We start from the raw sequence: 14,557 nt of genomic DNA, 5'->3' as shown, positions 1-14,557 counted from the left end.
TCTCTCACCTCCTGGCTGCCATGAGGAGGTGAGCAGCAGCTTCCGCCAGGCACTCCTATCACCCATGTACCCCCTTGCCACAGGAGGTCCAAAAGCAACTTAGGCTGAAATCTCTTACTGTGAGTCAAATAAAACCCTTTCACTACAGAAGCTGAGCATCTTAGCTATTTTCTTGCTATCAGTGACCAGGATTTACTTTAATTCAAACAAATATGGGAGGGCTGGGGAGAAGGCTTAGTGGTTAAGGCAATTACTACAAAGCCTAAGGACCCAGGCTCTATTCCCCAGGATGCATGTAAGCCAGGTGCACAAGGTAGTATGCACATCTGGAGTTAGTTTGCAGTGCCTGAAAGCCCTGGCGTGTCCATTCTCTATCTGCTGCTTTCTCCCCTGTCTTTCGCAAATAAATAAATAAATTTAAAATGATAAAAAACATTAAAGTAAATAAAACAAATATGGAGAAAAACTTCATGAAGTAAATAGTAACACATTTTTTGAAATTGTATAACTCTGAAACATTATGGAGATGGATAAAAATGATGAGCCTAATTTACACATAAGCTGGAAAAAAAATTGAGGGAAGGCTTCATTCTAGCCAAAACTGATCTAGAACTCACTCTGCAGCCTGGGTGGGCCTCAAATGTCCAGTGACCTGACTACTTTAGTCGCCTAATTATAGGTGTGAGTCATGCCACGGATCTATGCTCCCTATGGGTATACCGGGTGCGTTGGGGAAGCCCCAGGGCATAAGGAATAGTTCAAGACACCAAAAGGGCCAGGTGTGATGGTGCACACCTTTATTCCCAGCACTGGAGAGGCAGAGGTAGGAGGATTGCTGTGAGTTCAAATCCAGCCTGAAATTACATAGGGAATTCCAGATCAGTCTGGAATGAGACTCTACCTTGAAAAACCACACACAAAAAAATTAAAAATATATTTGCAAAATATTCTGGGTCTTGTGACCATTATGCAGAGTGAAAAACAACAGAGAGGTAAAAACTGTACTCTGATCCTATCTATGCAAAATTTTAAGAATTATAGGTGATAATGTAATCACCACAGACATCCATGATTTCCAGGTTGGGAATTTGGAAATGGAAAAGTGGGAAAAAGAGAAAAAGCACATGTTTGGGCCAGGGAGATGGCTTAGCAGTTAAGGTGCTTACCTCCAAAACCAAAGGGCCCAGGTTCAATTCCCCAGGACCCAGTAAGCCAGACACAAGTTGGCACATGCGTCCGGAGTTCGTTTGGAGTGGCTGGAGGCCCTGGCCCACCCTTTCTCTCTAAAATAAATAAAAATGATAAGAAATAACAAGGTAGAAAGATGATAGGAAGAATTATGTGTGTGTGTGTGTGTGTGTGTGTGTGTGTGTGTGTGTGTGTGTAGATAATCAGTAGATAGAAAGACTGGTTAATAGATGATGAAAGAAAGAGATAAATGACAGATGATAGAAACATAGGAAATAGATTGATAGATATTGATATAAGGATGATTGACAGATGATATATGGGCAAAAGATAATAGACTGATAGGTAGATAGGCTGGGTGTGGTGGGAGAAATATGCTATAGATAGGTATATTGGGTGAATTTGGGAAGCCCCAGAGCAGAGGGAATGGTTCACAACGGACAAGTCATCATGTCCACCTACACCAAGATAGATGCAGAATAAAGAGCAAGTGGCTGATGCCCTGAGAGGGGCCAAGTTCAAGATGCCATGATACCAGAAGATCCACATCACCAAGAAGTGGGATGGATGGATAGATAGATAGATAGATAGATAGAAAGATGATAGATAGATAGATAGATAGATAGATAGATAGATAGATAGATAGATAGGAAATTTGTGACACACACAAAGACAGGGGTCAGATAGAAAGAGAATGGGCAACCCAGGGCTTCCAGCTGCTGGAAGGGAACTCCAGACACAGGTACCCCTTTGCACATCTGGCTTACGTGGGTACTGCAGATATGAACTGGGGTCTTTTGGCTTTTCAGCAAGTGCCTTAACCACTAATCCATCTCTCCAGCTTAAGAAGTGATGATTTAATGATTGCTGTGAGCTCATACTATCCCAATTCTGGTCCGCTAGACTTCCAAGGTCTTCTACTGAGCTGCCCCTCTAATCATGTTCATTAATAAATCTTCTATCTTAATATGTGTCTGTATGTGGAAGGAAGTTACCTACAGATCTAAATTCATACAACTGGCCAGGCCTAGTCGCACATACTTGGGAGGCTGAGGCAGGAGGACAACCATGAGTTTGAGGCTAACGTGGAGTATGTAGTGAGACCTTGTTGCAGTCAGGTTTGCATTGCTGGCAGAAATCACCCAACCAAGAGCAGCTTGTGGGGAAATAAAGGGGATGGTGGTGGTTATTCTGGCTTACAGACTGGAGGGGAAGCTCCATCATGGCAGGGAAAACGAAGGCATGAGCAGATGGTGGACATCACCCCCTTGCCAACATCAGGTGGACAATAGCACTAGGAGACTGTGCCGAACAATGGCAGGGGATACTGGCTATAGCATCCATAAGCCCGCCCCCAACAATACACTGCCTCCCTCCAGGAGGCCTTAATTCTCGAATCTCCGTCAGCTGGGAACCTGGCATTCAGAACACCTAAGTTTATGGGGGACACCTGAATCAAACCACCACAGACCTTATCTCAAAGAAATTAACCAGAGGAGCTGGAGGGATGGCTCAGTGCTTAAGGTGCTTGCCTACAAAACCAAATGACCCCGTTTTAATTTCCCAGTACCCATGTACAGCAAGAGGCACAAAGTGGAGCATGTGTGTGGAGTTCATTTGCAATGGCTAGAGGCCCTGACATGCCTATTCTGTCTCTCTGTCCTATCGCCTTCTGCTTGCAAATAAATAAAACTATTAAACTTAAATGTATTAAAAATAAATATTGATAAATAAATGGTATCAGTATTAATTAAGTCAGAATTTACTCTGGTACTATTGGCTATTCAAGTCAATTTTCTGGGTTGAGGGTGTAATTTGCTGGTACAATACTTGCCCAGAAAGTGTAAAGTGCCTATGGGTTCAGTCTCCAGCACTGCACATTTAAAAAAAAAAAAATCTACTTTTCTTTCCACTATACCATTTATCTGTAGAAAATATAGAATGCAAAACTAAGTATATAAATTTACAACATTGGACTAAATAAGAATAAAATAAAGATATAGTGAATTCGTGTTTTATAGGTCATTTTGTCTTTGCTTATAGAACTGGAAAAAATGCATAAAATGTTTGGTGAACTTTTGTGTCTAAGCCACAATTCTAGACAGCCAAAACTAGTTACTGACAACTTCAATACTTAGCAAGTGGCCATGATATTATGTAGCAATGGTGGGAGTGGCTCAGACTCCAACACAGGGTTTCTCGCTGTACCAAAGACTCACAGCACATGCTTACATGTCCTGAAAGAGGCCAACAGAAGATAAACATAGATAGTCAATTAGAATGGGCTGTAGACAGTCCCCAGACAGCCCATCTAATGCTGGAAGGCGCTACATGAGCTGGGTCGGGGGAGGAGGAAGGGGGACTACTGGCCAACAACTGTCCAAGCAACTCAAAGTCTGAGCTCCTCAGAAGCAAACAACCTGATGTGATGCTCACACAAGTGCAATAGTGGCACACAGCCATGGAGGGTAACCAACTGCTCATGGACTGGCTAACGGATCTGCTCAGTGGAACAGAAACCATGTCTGGAACTGGGAAACAAGTCAGAATCGTATCCAGATAATGAATCTGCTTTCTATTGTCAAGTTGCCCCTAACCTTAGACTATAAAAGTGTCTAAACTCTTACTTCTCTCTAAAATAATAATGGTTACCCCATTTAACCAGCACTGACTTTGCTCTCTGTTGGAGATTCTGCTTCTCTTTTTCAGATGGGAGTGGGAACTGAGAAGATAAACGACCCAGTGCACTTCACTCTGACACAGCTGAAACCACAGAGGAACTGAGGAAATGAGAAATAGTGCTGCTTTCTCGGTGAACATGATATCAGCACAAGGGTGAAGGAGACAGACACTGAGGACACTCAACAACTACCAAAGCCGAGATCCAGAAGCTCCTAAGAACCCATCAGTGAAGTAGACTTAAATTGTACTCAACATGGGTCAGGGAATTTTGCTGATGAGGGGGCAGAAGGATTGGTGGAGCCACAAATTGGGACATTATGCACAGAGATATTGCCTTTCCTCCATAACTGACTGCTGCCCCCACAATGCATGACCCACAATCCACATGGGGTTGCCCTGCATCCCCAGTGAGGAGGGAATCTTTGGAAAAGGGCCAGGGATGATGGAAATGATGGAACCAACATGTGTTGATTACAAAAGATTACTAAAGATGTCCATAGCTAATTAAAAAAAAAATGGGCTGCAGCTGCTCAAGGTTGCACATGTGCACTAGATGGCACATGCATCTGGAATTCAATTTCAGTAGATGTAGGCCCTGGTGCACCAATTCTCTCTGTTCCTCTGTCTAGCTAGCTCTCTCTCTCTCTCTCTCTCTCTCTCTCTCTCTCTCTCTCTCTCTCTCTTTCTCTGATGCTCTGATAAAAATAAATTCAAATGGTCTGAAGAAATGTTTTAGTGGTTAATCACTTGCCTGAGAATCCTGAAGACCCAAGTTCAATGTCCTGGTACCCAAGAAAGCCAGATGCACAAGGTTGCACATGCATCTTGGGTTGGTTTTCAGTGGCTGGAGGCCCTGGCATGCCTATTGTCTCTCTACATCTGCCTCTTTCTCTGCCTCTCAAATAAATAAGAAGTAAATAAAATAGTTTTAAAAGTCCCATCAGTGTATAATCCTGTCTGTGTCACAGATAACCACTACTTTGTGCTTTTTTTTTTAATATAAAGTGCATTTCTACATATGTCATACATGCAAATAGATCCTTGCAGGTAGTAATAGAAAAGCAATGCCAAGCTGCCCTTTGGGAGACTAAATAATAAGAGAGGAGCTGGGCGGGAATCCCAGCACTTGGGAGGCAGACAGACGTTAGGAGGATTGCTGAAGTTCAAGGGTACCCGGGGACTACATTGTGAATTCCAGGTCAGCCTGGGCTAGAGCAAAATCCTACCTCAAACACCCCCCCACACACTGCCCCCAAAAGAAGAGAAGAAAAGAAATACATGATCATGATTCTTTAATCTTCATGCATAAAGATGCCACTGGATTAGATTTCATGGCCTTGTTCAGTTCTGTGAAACCTGCCATGTCATCTGAGCTCTAAAAGGAAAACCTGCTGGGCCGGGCATGGTGGCACATGCCTTTAATCCCAGCATTTGGGAGGCAGAGGTAGGAGGATCACTTTGAGTTTAAGGCCACCCTGAGACTACCTAGTGAATTCCAGGTCAGCTGGTACTACAGAGCAAGACCCTCCCTCGAAAAACCAAAAATAAATAAATAATTAAAGAAAAAGAAAAATCCCTGGGCTGGATGGGCTGGAGAGATGTTTGAGTGGTTAAGGCACTTGCCTGCAAAGGCAAAGGATCAAGGTTCAATTCCCCAGGACCCACATAAGCCAGATGCACAAGGTAGTACATGAATATGGAGTTTGTTTGCAATGGCTGGGGGCCCTAGTCCACCCATTCTCTCTCTCTCTGTCCCTTTCTCTCTCTCACTCTACCTCTCTCTCTACCTCTCTCTCTCTCTCTCTCTCTACTTCTATCTATATGTATATACCACTCTTTCATGTAAACAAATACATACAATACGTAAAGAAAAGAAGGAAATGCAATACCCACCTGCCCTTTGAGATACTAAAGAAGAGAAATAAATGATCATTATTCAGTATTCCTCAGCCATAACGATACACCGAAAACCCAGCAAAGTCAGCGATTTCATAATGTACCTTGGGGAGACACAGAGGCTCCTGGAGCAATTCCTTCTCTTGGAGAAAGCACTGATGCTCTGTGGAGGAGCCAGGAGAGAGGCACTCTCTACAGGTGGCTTTCATCCCAGGCAGACAGCATTGTGGAGTTCAGCAGAGTGAGTCCCTAACACTCACTCATTCTTCCTGTTCAGGCTAGCTAATGACTTCCAATCTCCTTTTATGATAATTAAGAAGGGAAGGAGGGGGCTGGAGAGATGGCTTAGCGGTTAAGCACTTGCCTGTGAAGCCTAAGGACCCCGGTTCGAGGCTCGGTTCCCCAGGTCCCACGTTAGCCAGATGCACAAGGGGGCGCACGCGTCTGGAGTTCCTTTGCAGAGGTGGGCAGCCCATGTGTGCCCACCCCCCCTTTCTCTCTCTCTTTATGTGTCAAATAAATAAATAAAAATAAAGTATCATAAAAACTATTCGTGGAACTCCTTGGGCTGCTGAGGGTGACAGGTTGGTGCCACATCTTAGTCCTCTTTCTGCTGACAATTCTACCAAAGTCCAACCTGGCCAGGCAGTGAGTTTACTGGGGTTACTCACAGATCGTGAGTGAGGAATTACTTTCAGGAGCATGGGTAAACCCTAAGTGGTTCCATCGCCCCAGTGTCCCACCACATCATGTAAGCTGCATTGCAAAGGCCCCTTTCCATGCAAGCCTTCCTTACTTATGCACTCTAGCTTCTCCCAAGATCATCTGCAACTAAGGACGCAGGAAGGGGAGGGGACTAGACCCCCGGCAAAGAGTCCTGTGACCCTTCCCTCTACTCCTATTCCCATCACCCCAGCCATGACTATCCCTGGATTGTTGTGCTCCATTAGTGTACCATGCCTGCTGGGCCAAGAAGGCATTCATTTTCTGCTACTTCAGGATGGCATCATGTTATGCCTGGAGGAAAAAGGCATGCTACAGCCTGCCTTAACCTCTCTGTGAGACTACTGTACAGCAGATTACCGTCATGTTTTAAACGTTTATCCATTTTTATCAGACATTTCTTCCTGACATGTAATTCTGACCAGTACTTTAAGAAATAACCTCAGCATGCCAGAGCCTCTAGCCACTGAGAGCGACCTCCAGACTCATGCGCCAGCCTATGCATCTGGATTACATGGGTACTGGGGAATAGGTCCAAGGTCTATTAACTTTGCAGGCAGGTATCTAACTGCTGAGCCATCTCCCCAGTCACCAGAAGCTTCATCTTTAAAAACGTAGGCATATTTTGAGTCAGACGTTTTGTTCACATGCAGGCAAGGGATCCAGATCCTTTGTCTGTGTCGTTGCTCTAGCTACAGCCTAACCACACAGCCTAGTCCTACATACAGCCTGCCAGCCTGCATCCCTGGTGTGTGGCCTGCAAGTGCGTCCACTCCAAGGCCCCAGGTGTGGCCACCTGACCCTCAGATTGCAGAGGAAGCTCCAGTCCCTGCTCTACAAGGCCAGAGGCAATTGGCTGCCCCTGGCTGGGGAAGGGTGGTGGACACAGGAGACACCTGTGCTGGCCCGCCCATCCTCAGGGGCTACTTAAGGGGCTTCTTGGGCTCTGAGGCCTCACTGCTTCGCTAAGCTGTCTGCACGTGGATCTTCTTCTGCCCCTTCATACCTGAAGCCACCATGGTGGGTGAGCCACATCTGGGAAAGTGGGGAAAGGAGCTGCAGGGGAACTGGGGCCCTCAAGTTTGAGAGGGTGGGGCTCACACCAAGCATTGAAAGGAGCTAAAAGGTGAGGCGAGGGGCTGGGATAAATGAGGCATAGGTGGCTGGAGAGTGGTGTGGATCTGACTCAAAGGTTTGCAGATTCTCCATCTCTGGGAGGGATGATGAGATACCAGGTTACCCTCCATTTAGCAGAGCTTTTCAAAGATACTGCTTTATTTATTTGAGAGAGAGACAGAGACAGAGACAGAACGAATGAGAATGAATGGGCATGCTAGCTCTATCAGCCACTGCAAACAAACTCCAGACACATGCACCACCTTGTGCATCTAGCTTACCTGGGTCACGGGGAATTGAACCTGGGTCCTTTGGTTTTCCAGGTAAGTGCCTTAATGGCTGAGCCATCTCGCCAGCCCTTAGCTAGAGCATTAAGAGCTTAAACTCTCAGACTTGTGGCTTTAATCCCCAAAGGTCTTTTTCTCACCATCCCCTTCTCCATTCTTCCCTTTTCTTCTGCAGCCAGATGCCAGCATCAACTTCCTGCCCTCAATTGTCCTTGCTGTGAAGCCAGGGCAGGAAGTGGAGGCTGCAGGTGTGTCTCCAGTTACCTCCTCGTGCAAGCTGTCTTCGTGTGTGTGTGTGTGTGTGTGTGTGTGTGTGTGTGTGTGTGTGTGTGTGTGTGTAGGGGGTAGAGAGGGATAAGGAGAGAGGGAGGGAGGCAGGGAGAGAGAGAGGGAGGGAGGGAGGCAGGGAGAGGGAGAGAGAGAGGGAGGGAGGGAGGCAGGGAGAGAGAGAGAGAGGGAGGGAGGGAGGCAGGGAGAGAGAGAGAGAGAGAGAGGGAGGGAGGGAGGCAGGGAGAGAGAGAGAGAGAGAGAGAGAGGGAGGGAGGGAGGCAGGGAGAGAGAGAGAGAGAGAGAGAGAGAGGGAGGGAGGGAGGCAGGGAGAGAGAGAGAGAGAGAGAGAGAGAGAGAGGGAGGGAGGGAGGCAGGGAGAGAGAGAGAGAGAGAGAGAGAGGGAGGGAGGGAGGCAGGGAGAGAGAGAGAGAGAGAGAGAGAGGGAGGGAGGGAGGCAGGGAGAGAGAGAGAGAGAGAGAGGGAGGGAGGGAGGCAGGGAGAGAGAGAGAGAGAGAGAGGGAGGGAGGGAGGCAGGGAGAGAGAGAGAGAGAGAGAGAGAGGGAGGGAGGGAGGCAGGGAGAGGGAGAGGGAGAGGGAGGGAGGGAGGCAGGGAGAGGGAGAGGGAGAGGGAGGGAGGGAGGCAGGGAGAGGGAGAGGGAGGGAGGGAGGCAGGGTGAGGGAGAGGGAGAGGGAGGGAGGGAGGCAGGGAGAGGGAGAGGGAGGGAGGGAGGCAGGGAGAGGGAGAGAGGGAGAGGGAGGGAGGGAGGCAGGGAGAGGGAGAGAGGGAGAGGGAGGGAGGGAGGCAGGGAGAGAGAGAGAGAGAGAGAGGGAGGGAGGGAGGCAGGGAGAGAGAGAGAGAGAGAGAGAGGGAGGGAGGGAGGCAGGGAGAGAGAGAGAGAGAGAGAGAGGGAGGGAGGGAGGCAGGGAGAGAGAGAGAGAGAGAGAGAGGGAGGGAGGGAGGCAGGGAGAGAGAGAGAGAGAGAGAGAGGGAGGGAGGGAGGCAGGGAGAGAGAGAGAGAGGGAGGGAGGGAGGGAGGCAGGGAGAGAGAGAGAGAGGGAGGGAGGGAGGGAGGCAGGGAGAGAGAGAGAGAGGGAGGGAGGGAGGGAGGCAGGGAGAGGGAGAGGGAGAGGGAGGGAGGGAGGCAGGGAGAGGGAGAGGGAGAGGGAGGGAGGGAGGCAGGGAGAGGGAGAGGGAGAGAGAGAGGGAGGGAGGCAGGGAGAGAGAGAGGGAGAGGGAGGGAGGGAGGCAGGGAGAGGGAGAGGGAGGGAGGGAGGCAGGGTGAGGGAGAGGGAGAGGGAGGGAGGGAGGCAGGGAGAGGGAGAGGGAGGGAGGGAGGCAGGGAGAGGGAGAGAGGGAGAGGGAGGGAGGGAGGCAGGGAGAGGGAGAGAGGGAGAGGGAGGGAGGGAGGCAGGGAGAGAGAGAGAGAGAGAGAGGGAGGGAGGGAGGCAGGGAGAGAGAGAGAGAGAGAGAGAGGGAGGGAGGGAGGCAGGGAGAGAGAGAGAGAGAGAGAGAGAGGGAGGGAGGGAGGCAGGGAGAGAGAGAGAGAGAGAGAGAGGGAGGGAGGGAGGCAGGGAGAGAGAGAGAGAGAGAGAGAGGGAGGGAGGGAGGCAGGGAGAGAGAGAGAGAGGGAGGGAGGGAGGGAGGCAGGGAGAGAGAGAGAGAGGGAGGGAGGGAGGGAGGCAGGGAGAGAGAGAGAGAGGGAGGGAGGGAGGGAGGCAGGGAGAGAGAGAGAGAGGGAGGGAGGGAGGGAGGCAGGGAGAGAGAGAGAGAGGGAGGGAGGGAGGGAGGCAGGGAGAGAGAGAGAGAGGGAGGGAGGGAGGGAGGCAGGGAGAGAGAGAGAGAGGGAGGGAGGGAGGGAGGCAGGGAGAGAGAGAGAGAGTGAGGGAGGGAGGGAGGCAGGGAGAGAGAGAGAGAGGGAGGGAGGGAGGGAGGCAGGGAGAGAGAGAGAGAGGGAGGGAGGGAGGGAGGCAGGGAGAGAGAGAGAGAGGGAGGGAGGGAGGGAGGCAGGGAGAGAGAGAGAGAGGGAGGGAGGGAGGGAGGCAGGGAGAGAGAGAGAGAGAGGGAGGGAGGGAGGGAGGCAGGGAGAGAGAGAGAGAGAGAGGGAGGGAGGGAGGCAGGGAGAGAGAGAGAGAGAGAGAGGGAGGGAGGGAGGCAGGGAGAGAGAGAGAGAGAGAGACTGGGAGGGAGGGAGGCAGGGAGAGAGAGAGAGAGAGAGACTGGGAGGGAGGGAGGCAGGGAGAGAGAGAGAGAGAGACTGGGAGGGAGGGAGGCAGGGAGAGAGAGAGAGAGAGAGAGACTGGGAGGGAGGGAGGCAGGGAGAGAGAGAGAGAGAGACTGGGAGGGAGGGAGGCAGGGAGAGAGAGAGAGAGAGAGACTGGGAGGGTGGGAGGCAGGGAGAGAGAGAGAGAGAGAGAGAGACAGGGAGGGAGGCAGGGAGAGAGAGAGAGAGAGACAGGGAGGGAGGGAGGCAGGGAGAGAGAGAGAGAGGGAGGGAGGGAGGGAGGCAGGGAGAGAGAGAGAGAGGGAGGGAGGGAGGGAGGCAGGGAGAGAGAGAGAGAGGGAGGGAGGGAGGGAGGCAGGGAGAGAGAGAGAGAGAGAGAGAGACTGGGAGGGAGGGAGGCAGGGAGAGAGAGAGAGAGAGACTGGGAGGGAGGGAGGCAGGGAGAGAGAGAGAGAGAGACTGGGAGGGAGGGAGGCAGGGAGAGAGAGAGAGAGAGACTGGGAGGGAGGGAGGCAGGGAGAGAGAGAGAGAGAGACTGGGAGGGAGGGAGGCAGGGAGAGAGAGAGAGAGAGACTGGGAGGGAGGGAGGCAGGGAGAGAGAGAGAGAGAGAGTGGGAGGGAGGGAGGCAGGGAGAGAGAGAGAGAGAGACTGGGAGGGAGGGAGGCAGGGAGAGAGAGAGAGAGAGACTGGGAGGGAGGGAGGCAGGGAGAGAGAGAGAGAGAGACAGGGAGGGAGGGAGGCAGGGAGAGAGAGAGAGAGAGGGAGGGAGGGAGGCAGGGAGAGAGAGAGAGAGAGGGAGGGAGGGAGGCAGGGAGAGAGAGAGAGAGAGGGAGGGAGGGAGGGAGGCAGGGAGAGAGGAGATGTTAGGGCTTGGCAAATGCCCGATCACTGAACTACAACCCCTGCTCCTTTCCAAGGAAATTTGTTAACATTAACATTACCTGGGCTGTAGAGATGGCTTAGCATTAAGGTGCTTGCCTGCAAAGCAAAAGAACGACCCAGGTTTGATTCCTCAGGGTGCACAAAGTGGCGCTTGTGTCTGGAGTTCGTTTTGCAGTGGCTAGAGGCCCTGGAGTGCTCATTCTGTCTGCCTCTTTGTCTCTCTCAAATAAACAACATGTAATAAACAAATCAATAAAAGATTCCAGCCAGGCATGTTGGCGCACACCTTTCATCCCAGCAGTTGGGAGGTAGGTGGATCGCCATGAGTTCAAGGCCCCCTGAGACTATACAGTGAATTCCAGGTTTGCCTGGGCTAGAGTGAAACCCTCCGTTACAAAAACAACCGCCACCATCAGAAATAAATCCACCCTAAAGACAATGTTTCCAAAGACTCCATGAGGACCATTTTCTGTTCCCTAGTTGCTCATAGGCTAGTTTGATTGTGGCTCTTCTTCATACAGCGCGAGTGCATCTCGATTCACATTGGCCAGGCCGGAGTGCAGATTGGAAACTCTTGCTGGGAGCTCTACTGCCAGGAGCACGGCATCCAGCCCGATGGGCAGCTGCTGCCAGACAAGAGCACGTGGGAAGATGACTCCTTCAGCACCTTCTTCAGCGAGACCAGCTCTGGCAGGCGCTCCCCGCGGGCAGTGTTTGTGGATCTGGAACCCACAGTCATCGGTGAGCTGGGCAAGAGCTAGCTCTGCTGCGGCCTTGGTCACTGGTCGCATAGCCTAGCTGCTGTGTCTCCCCCTGAGACCCCGCAGGGTGACAGGCTTGTGGGAGTCGTTAGTAATGAGTGGCTGGTTTCTTTCCCCTTGTCCAGATGAAATTCGAACAGGCACCTACCGCCAGCTCTTCCACCCTGAGCAGCTCATCACTGGCAAGGAAGATGCTGCCAACAACTATGCCCGGGGGCACTATACCATTGGCAAGGAGATCATTGACCCTGTCCTAGACCGAATCCGCAAGCTGGTAAATCCTATCTATAAAGAGATACTTAAAATAAACTCCACGGGGGGCAGGGGGCTAGTGAGATTGCTCAGTGGTTAAAGAAGAGGCTTTCTTGCAAAGCCTGGGAGCATAGGATCAATTCCCCAGTACCCATGTCAAGCCAGATGTGCAACGTGGCACATATATCTGATGTCATTCTAGTGGCAAGTGGCCCTGGTGCGGTGTGTGTGTGTGTGTGTGTCTGTGTCTCCTACCAGCATGCCTTCTTCTCATACCTTATTTGTTGAGAGAAATAGGCAAATGGAGAATGGGTGCGCTAGTGCCTCCAGGCGCCACAAAGTAACTGCAGACCCCTGTGTCACCCTGTGCACCTGACCTGCGTGGGTTCTGGGGAGTGGAACCTAGGTCTCCTTAGCCTTCGCAGGCAAGCGCCCTATTCACTAAGCCATCTCTCTCTAGCCCAGCATTCAGTCATTCTTTCTTCAGGTCCTGGCAGTGTGTGGACTAGGCTGCTGCTGCTGCTGGATTCTCTGCCAAAGAGGGTCCCTAGGATGTGGGTCAACCCGTGATGGGTCGATTGCAGAGCTCATCATGCAAGCATCAGTTGGGACACTGCTCGTGATGTGAAGAAGCCCAAAGTAGTGCTAGGTAGTAGAACACCCTATCCTGGCATTAAAAGGCTGCGTGCTACCTTCCTCCCCAGGCTGACCAGTGCTCGGGTCTGCAGGGCTTCCTGATCTTCCGAAGCTTTGGTGGAGGAACTGGCTCAGGCTTCACCTCGCTGCTGATGGAGCGTCTTTCCGTGGACTATGGCAAGAAGTCCAAGCTGGAGTTCTCCGTGTACCCTGCCCCCCAGGTCTCCACCGCCGTGGTGGAGCCTTACAACTCCATCCTGACCACACACAGCACCCTGGAGCACTCCGACTGTGCCTTCATGGTAGACAACGAGGCCATCTACGACATTTGCCGTAGAAACCTCGACATCGAACGCCCCACCTACACCAACCTTAACCGTCTCATCAGCCAGATCGTGTCCTCCATCACAGCCTCGCTCAGGTTTGACGGGGCCCTGAACGTGGACCTGACCGAGTTCCAGACCAACCTGGTGCCCTACCCGCGCATCCACTTCCCGGTGGCCACCTACGCGCCGGTCATCTCTGCAGAGAAGGCCTACCACGAGCAGCTGTCGGTGGCAGAGATCACCAACGCCTGCTTTGACCCTGCCAACCAGATGGTGAAGTGCGACCCTCGCAGAGGCAAGTACATGGCCTGCTGCCTGCTCTACCGCGGTGACGTGGTGCCCAAAGATGTCAACGCCGCCATCGCATCGATCAAGTCCAAAAGGAGCATCCAGTTCGTAGACTGGTGTCCCACGGGCTTCAAGGTGGGCATTAACTACCAGCCTCCTACCGTGGTACCTGGTGGAGACCTGGCCCAGGTGCAGCGTGCCGTCTGCCTGCTGAGCAATACCACGGCTATCGCGGAGGCCTGGTCTCGCCTGAACCACAAATTCGACCTGATGTTTGCCAAGCGCGCCTTCGTCCACTGGTATGTGGGGGAGGGCATGGAGGAAGGAGAGTTCACTGAGGCCCGAGAGGACCTGGCAGCACTAGAGAAAGACTACGAGGAGGTTGGTATGGACTCTGCTGAGGGAGAGGCCGAGGAAGAGGACGAATACTAACGCGCCCTCCATTCCTTCCAGCCTCGGTAGCACGGCCCTGTCGGAGCTGGAGCACTCACTGTGACGGGCAAGGGAGGGTTCTCATGAGAGTCGCTTCACCCGGTCACGATCACGTCATTTCCACGCATCACCGTAACATTGTGATGACTTTCCAGAATGGGTTCGCCTCACCCAGTCACCTGAGCACACTTAGGTTTCCTATAATTACACGATTTTATCTGTTTTGCCAAATATATGATTGTTAATAAATATCTGCCTCTGGTGCTTTTTTTTTTTTTTTCATTTTTCTTTCTTTCTTTTCTAAAATTGCCTAGATGGCTAATGTATAGGGTCCCTGCACTATGCTGAGAGTGTGCATGGCCTGTGTAGTTAGGGATGCAATTATGTGCGTGCTAACGGGAGGACACTAGGCTGACTCCTACAATGATTGGCTTTGACTTCCTCAGCCTTTTATGGGGTGGGTGGGTGGGGGGAAAGGATGCAAAGTATTCTGCCAGTCACTTAATACAGGGTTTGTTTTTCTTTCTTTCTTTTTTGTCTTTTTTGTTGTTGTTGGTTTTTGTGGTGGTGGTGGTGGTTGTGGTGGTTGGTTGGT

The 14,557-nt window shown here is 51.2% G+C and overlaps 1 protein-coding gene across 1 annotated transcript; it reads left to right on the top strand.

Annotated features, from left to right (window-relative positions):
- Window positions 1-4,239: 4,239 nt before the first annotated feature.
- On the top strand, window positions 4,240-13,962 carry LOC123456624 (tubulin alpha-1B chain-like). The gene is made up of 4 exons (XM_045140184.1): window positions 4,240-4,260; window positions 11,789-12,008; window positions 12,154-12,302; window positions 12,985-13,962. The coding sequence occupies exons 1-4, from the start codon at window positions 4,240-4,242 to the stop codon at window positions 13,960-13,962; spliced, it is 1,368 nt and encodes a 455-aa protein (XP_044996119.1).
- Window positions 13,963-14,557: the final 595 nt, after the last annotated feature.

Source organism: Jaculus jaculus, chromosome X, assembly GCF_020740685.1.
Source record: "Jaculus jaculus isolate mJacJac1 chromosome X, mJacJac1.mat.Y.cur, whole genome shotgun sequence".
Taxonomy (NCBI): Eukaryota; Metazoa; Chordata; class Mammalia; order Rodentia; family Dipodidae; genus Jaculus; species Jaculus jaculus.
This window is presented reverse-complemented; position numbering and strand designations above follow the sequence as displayed.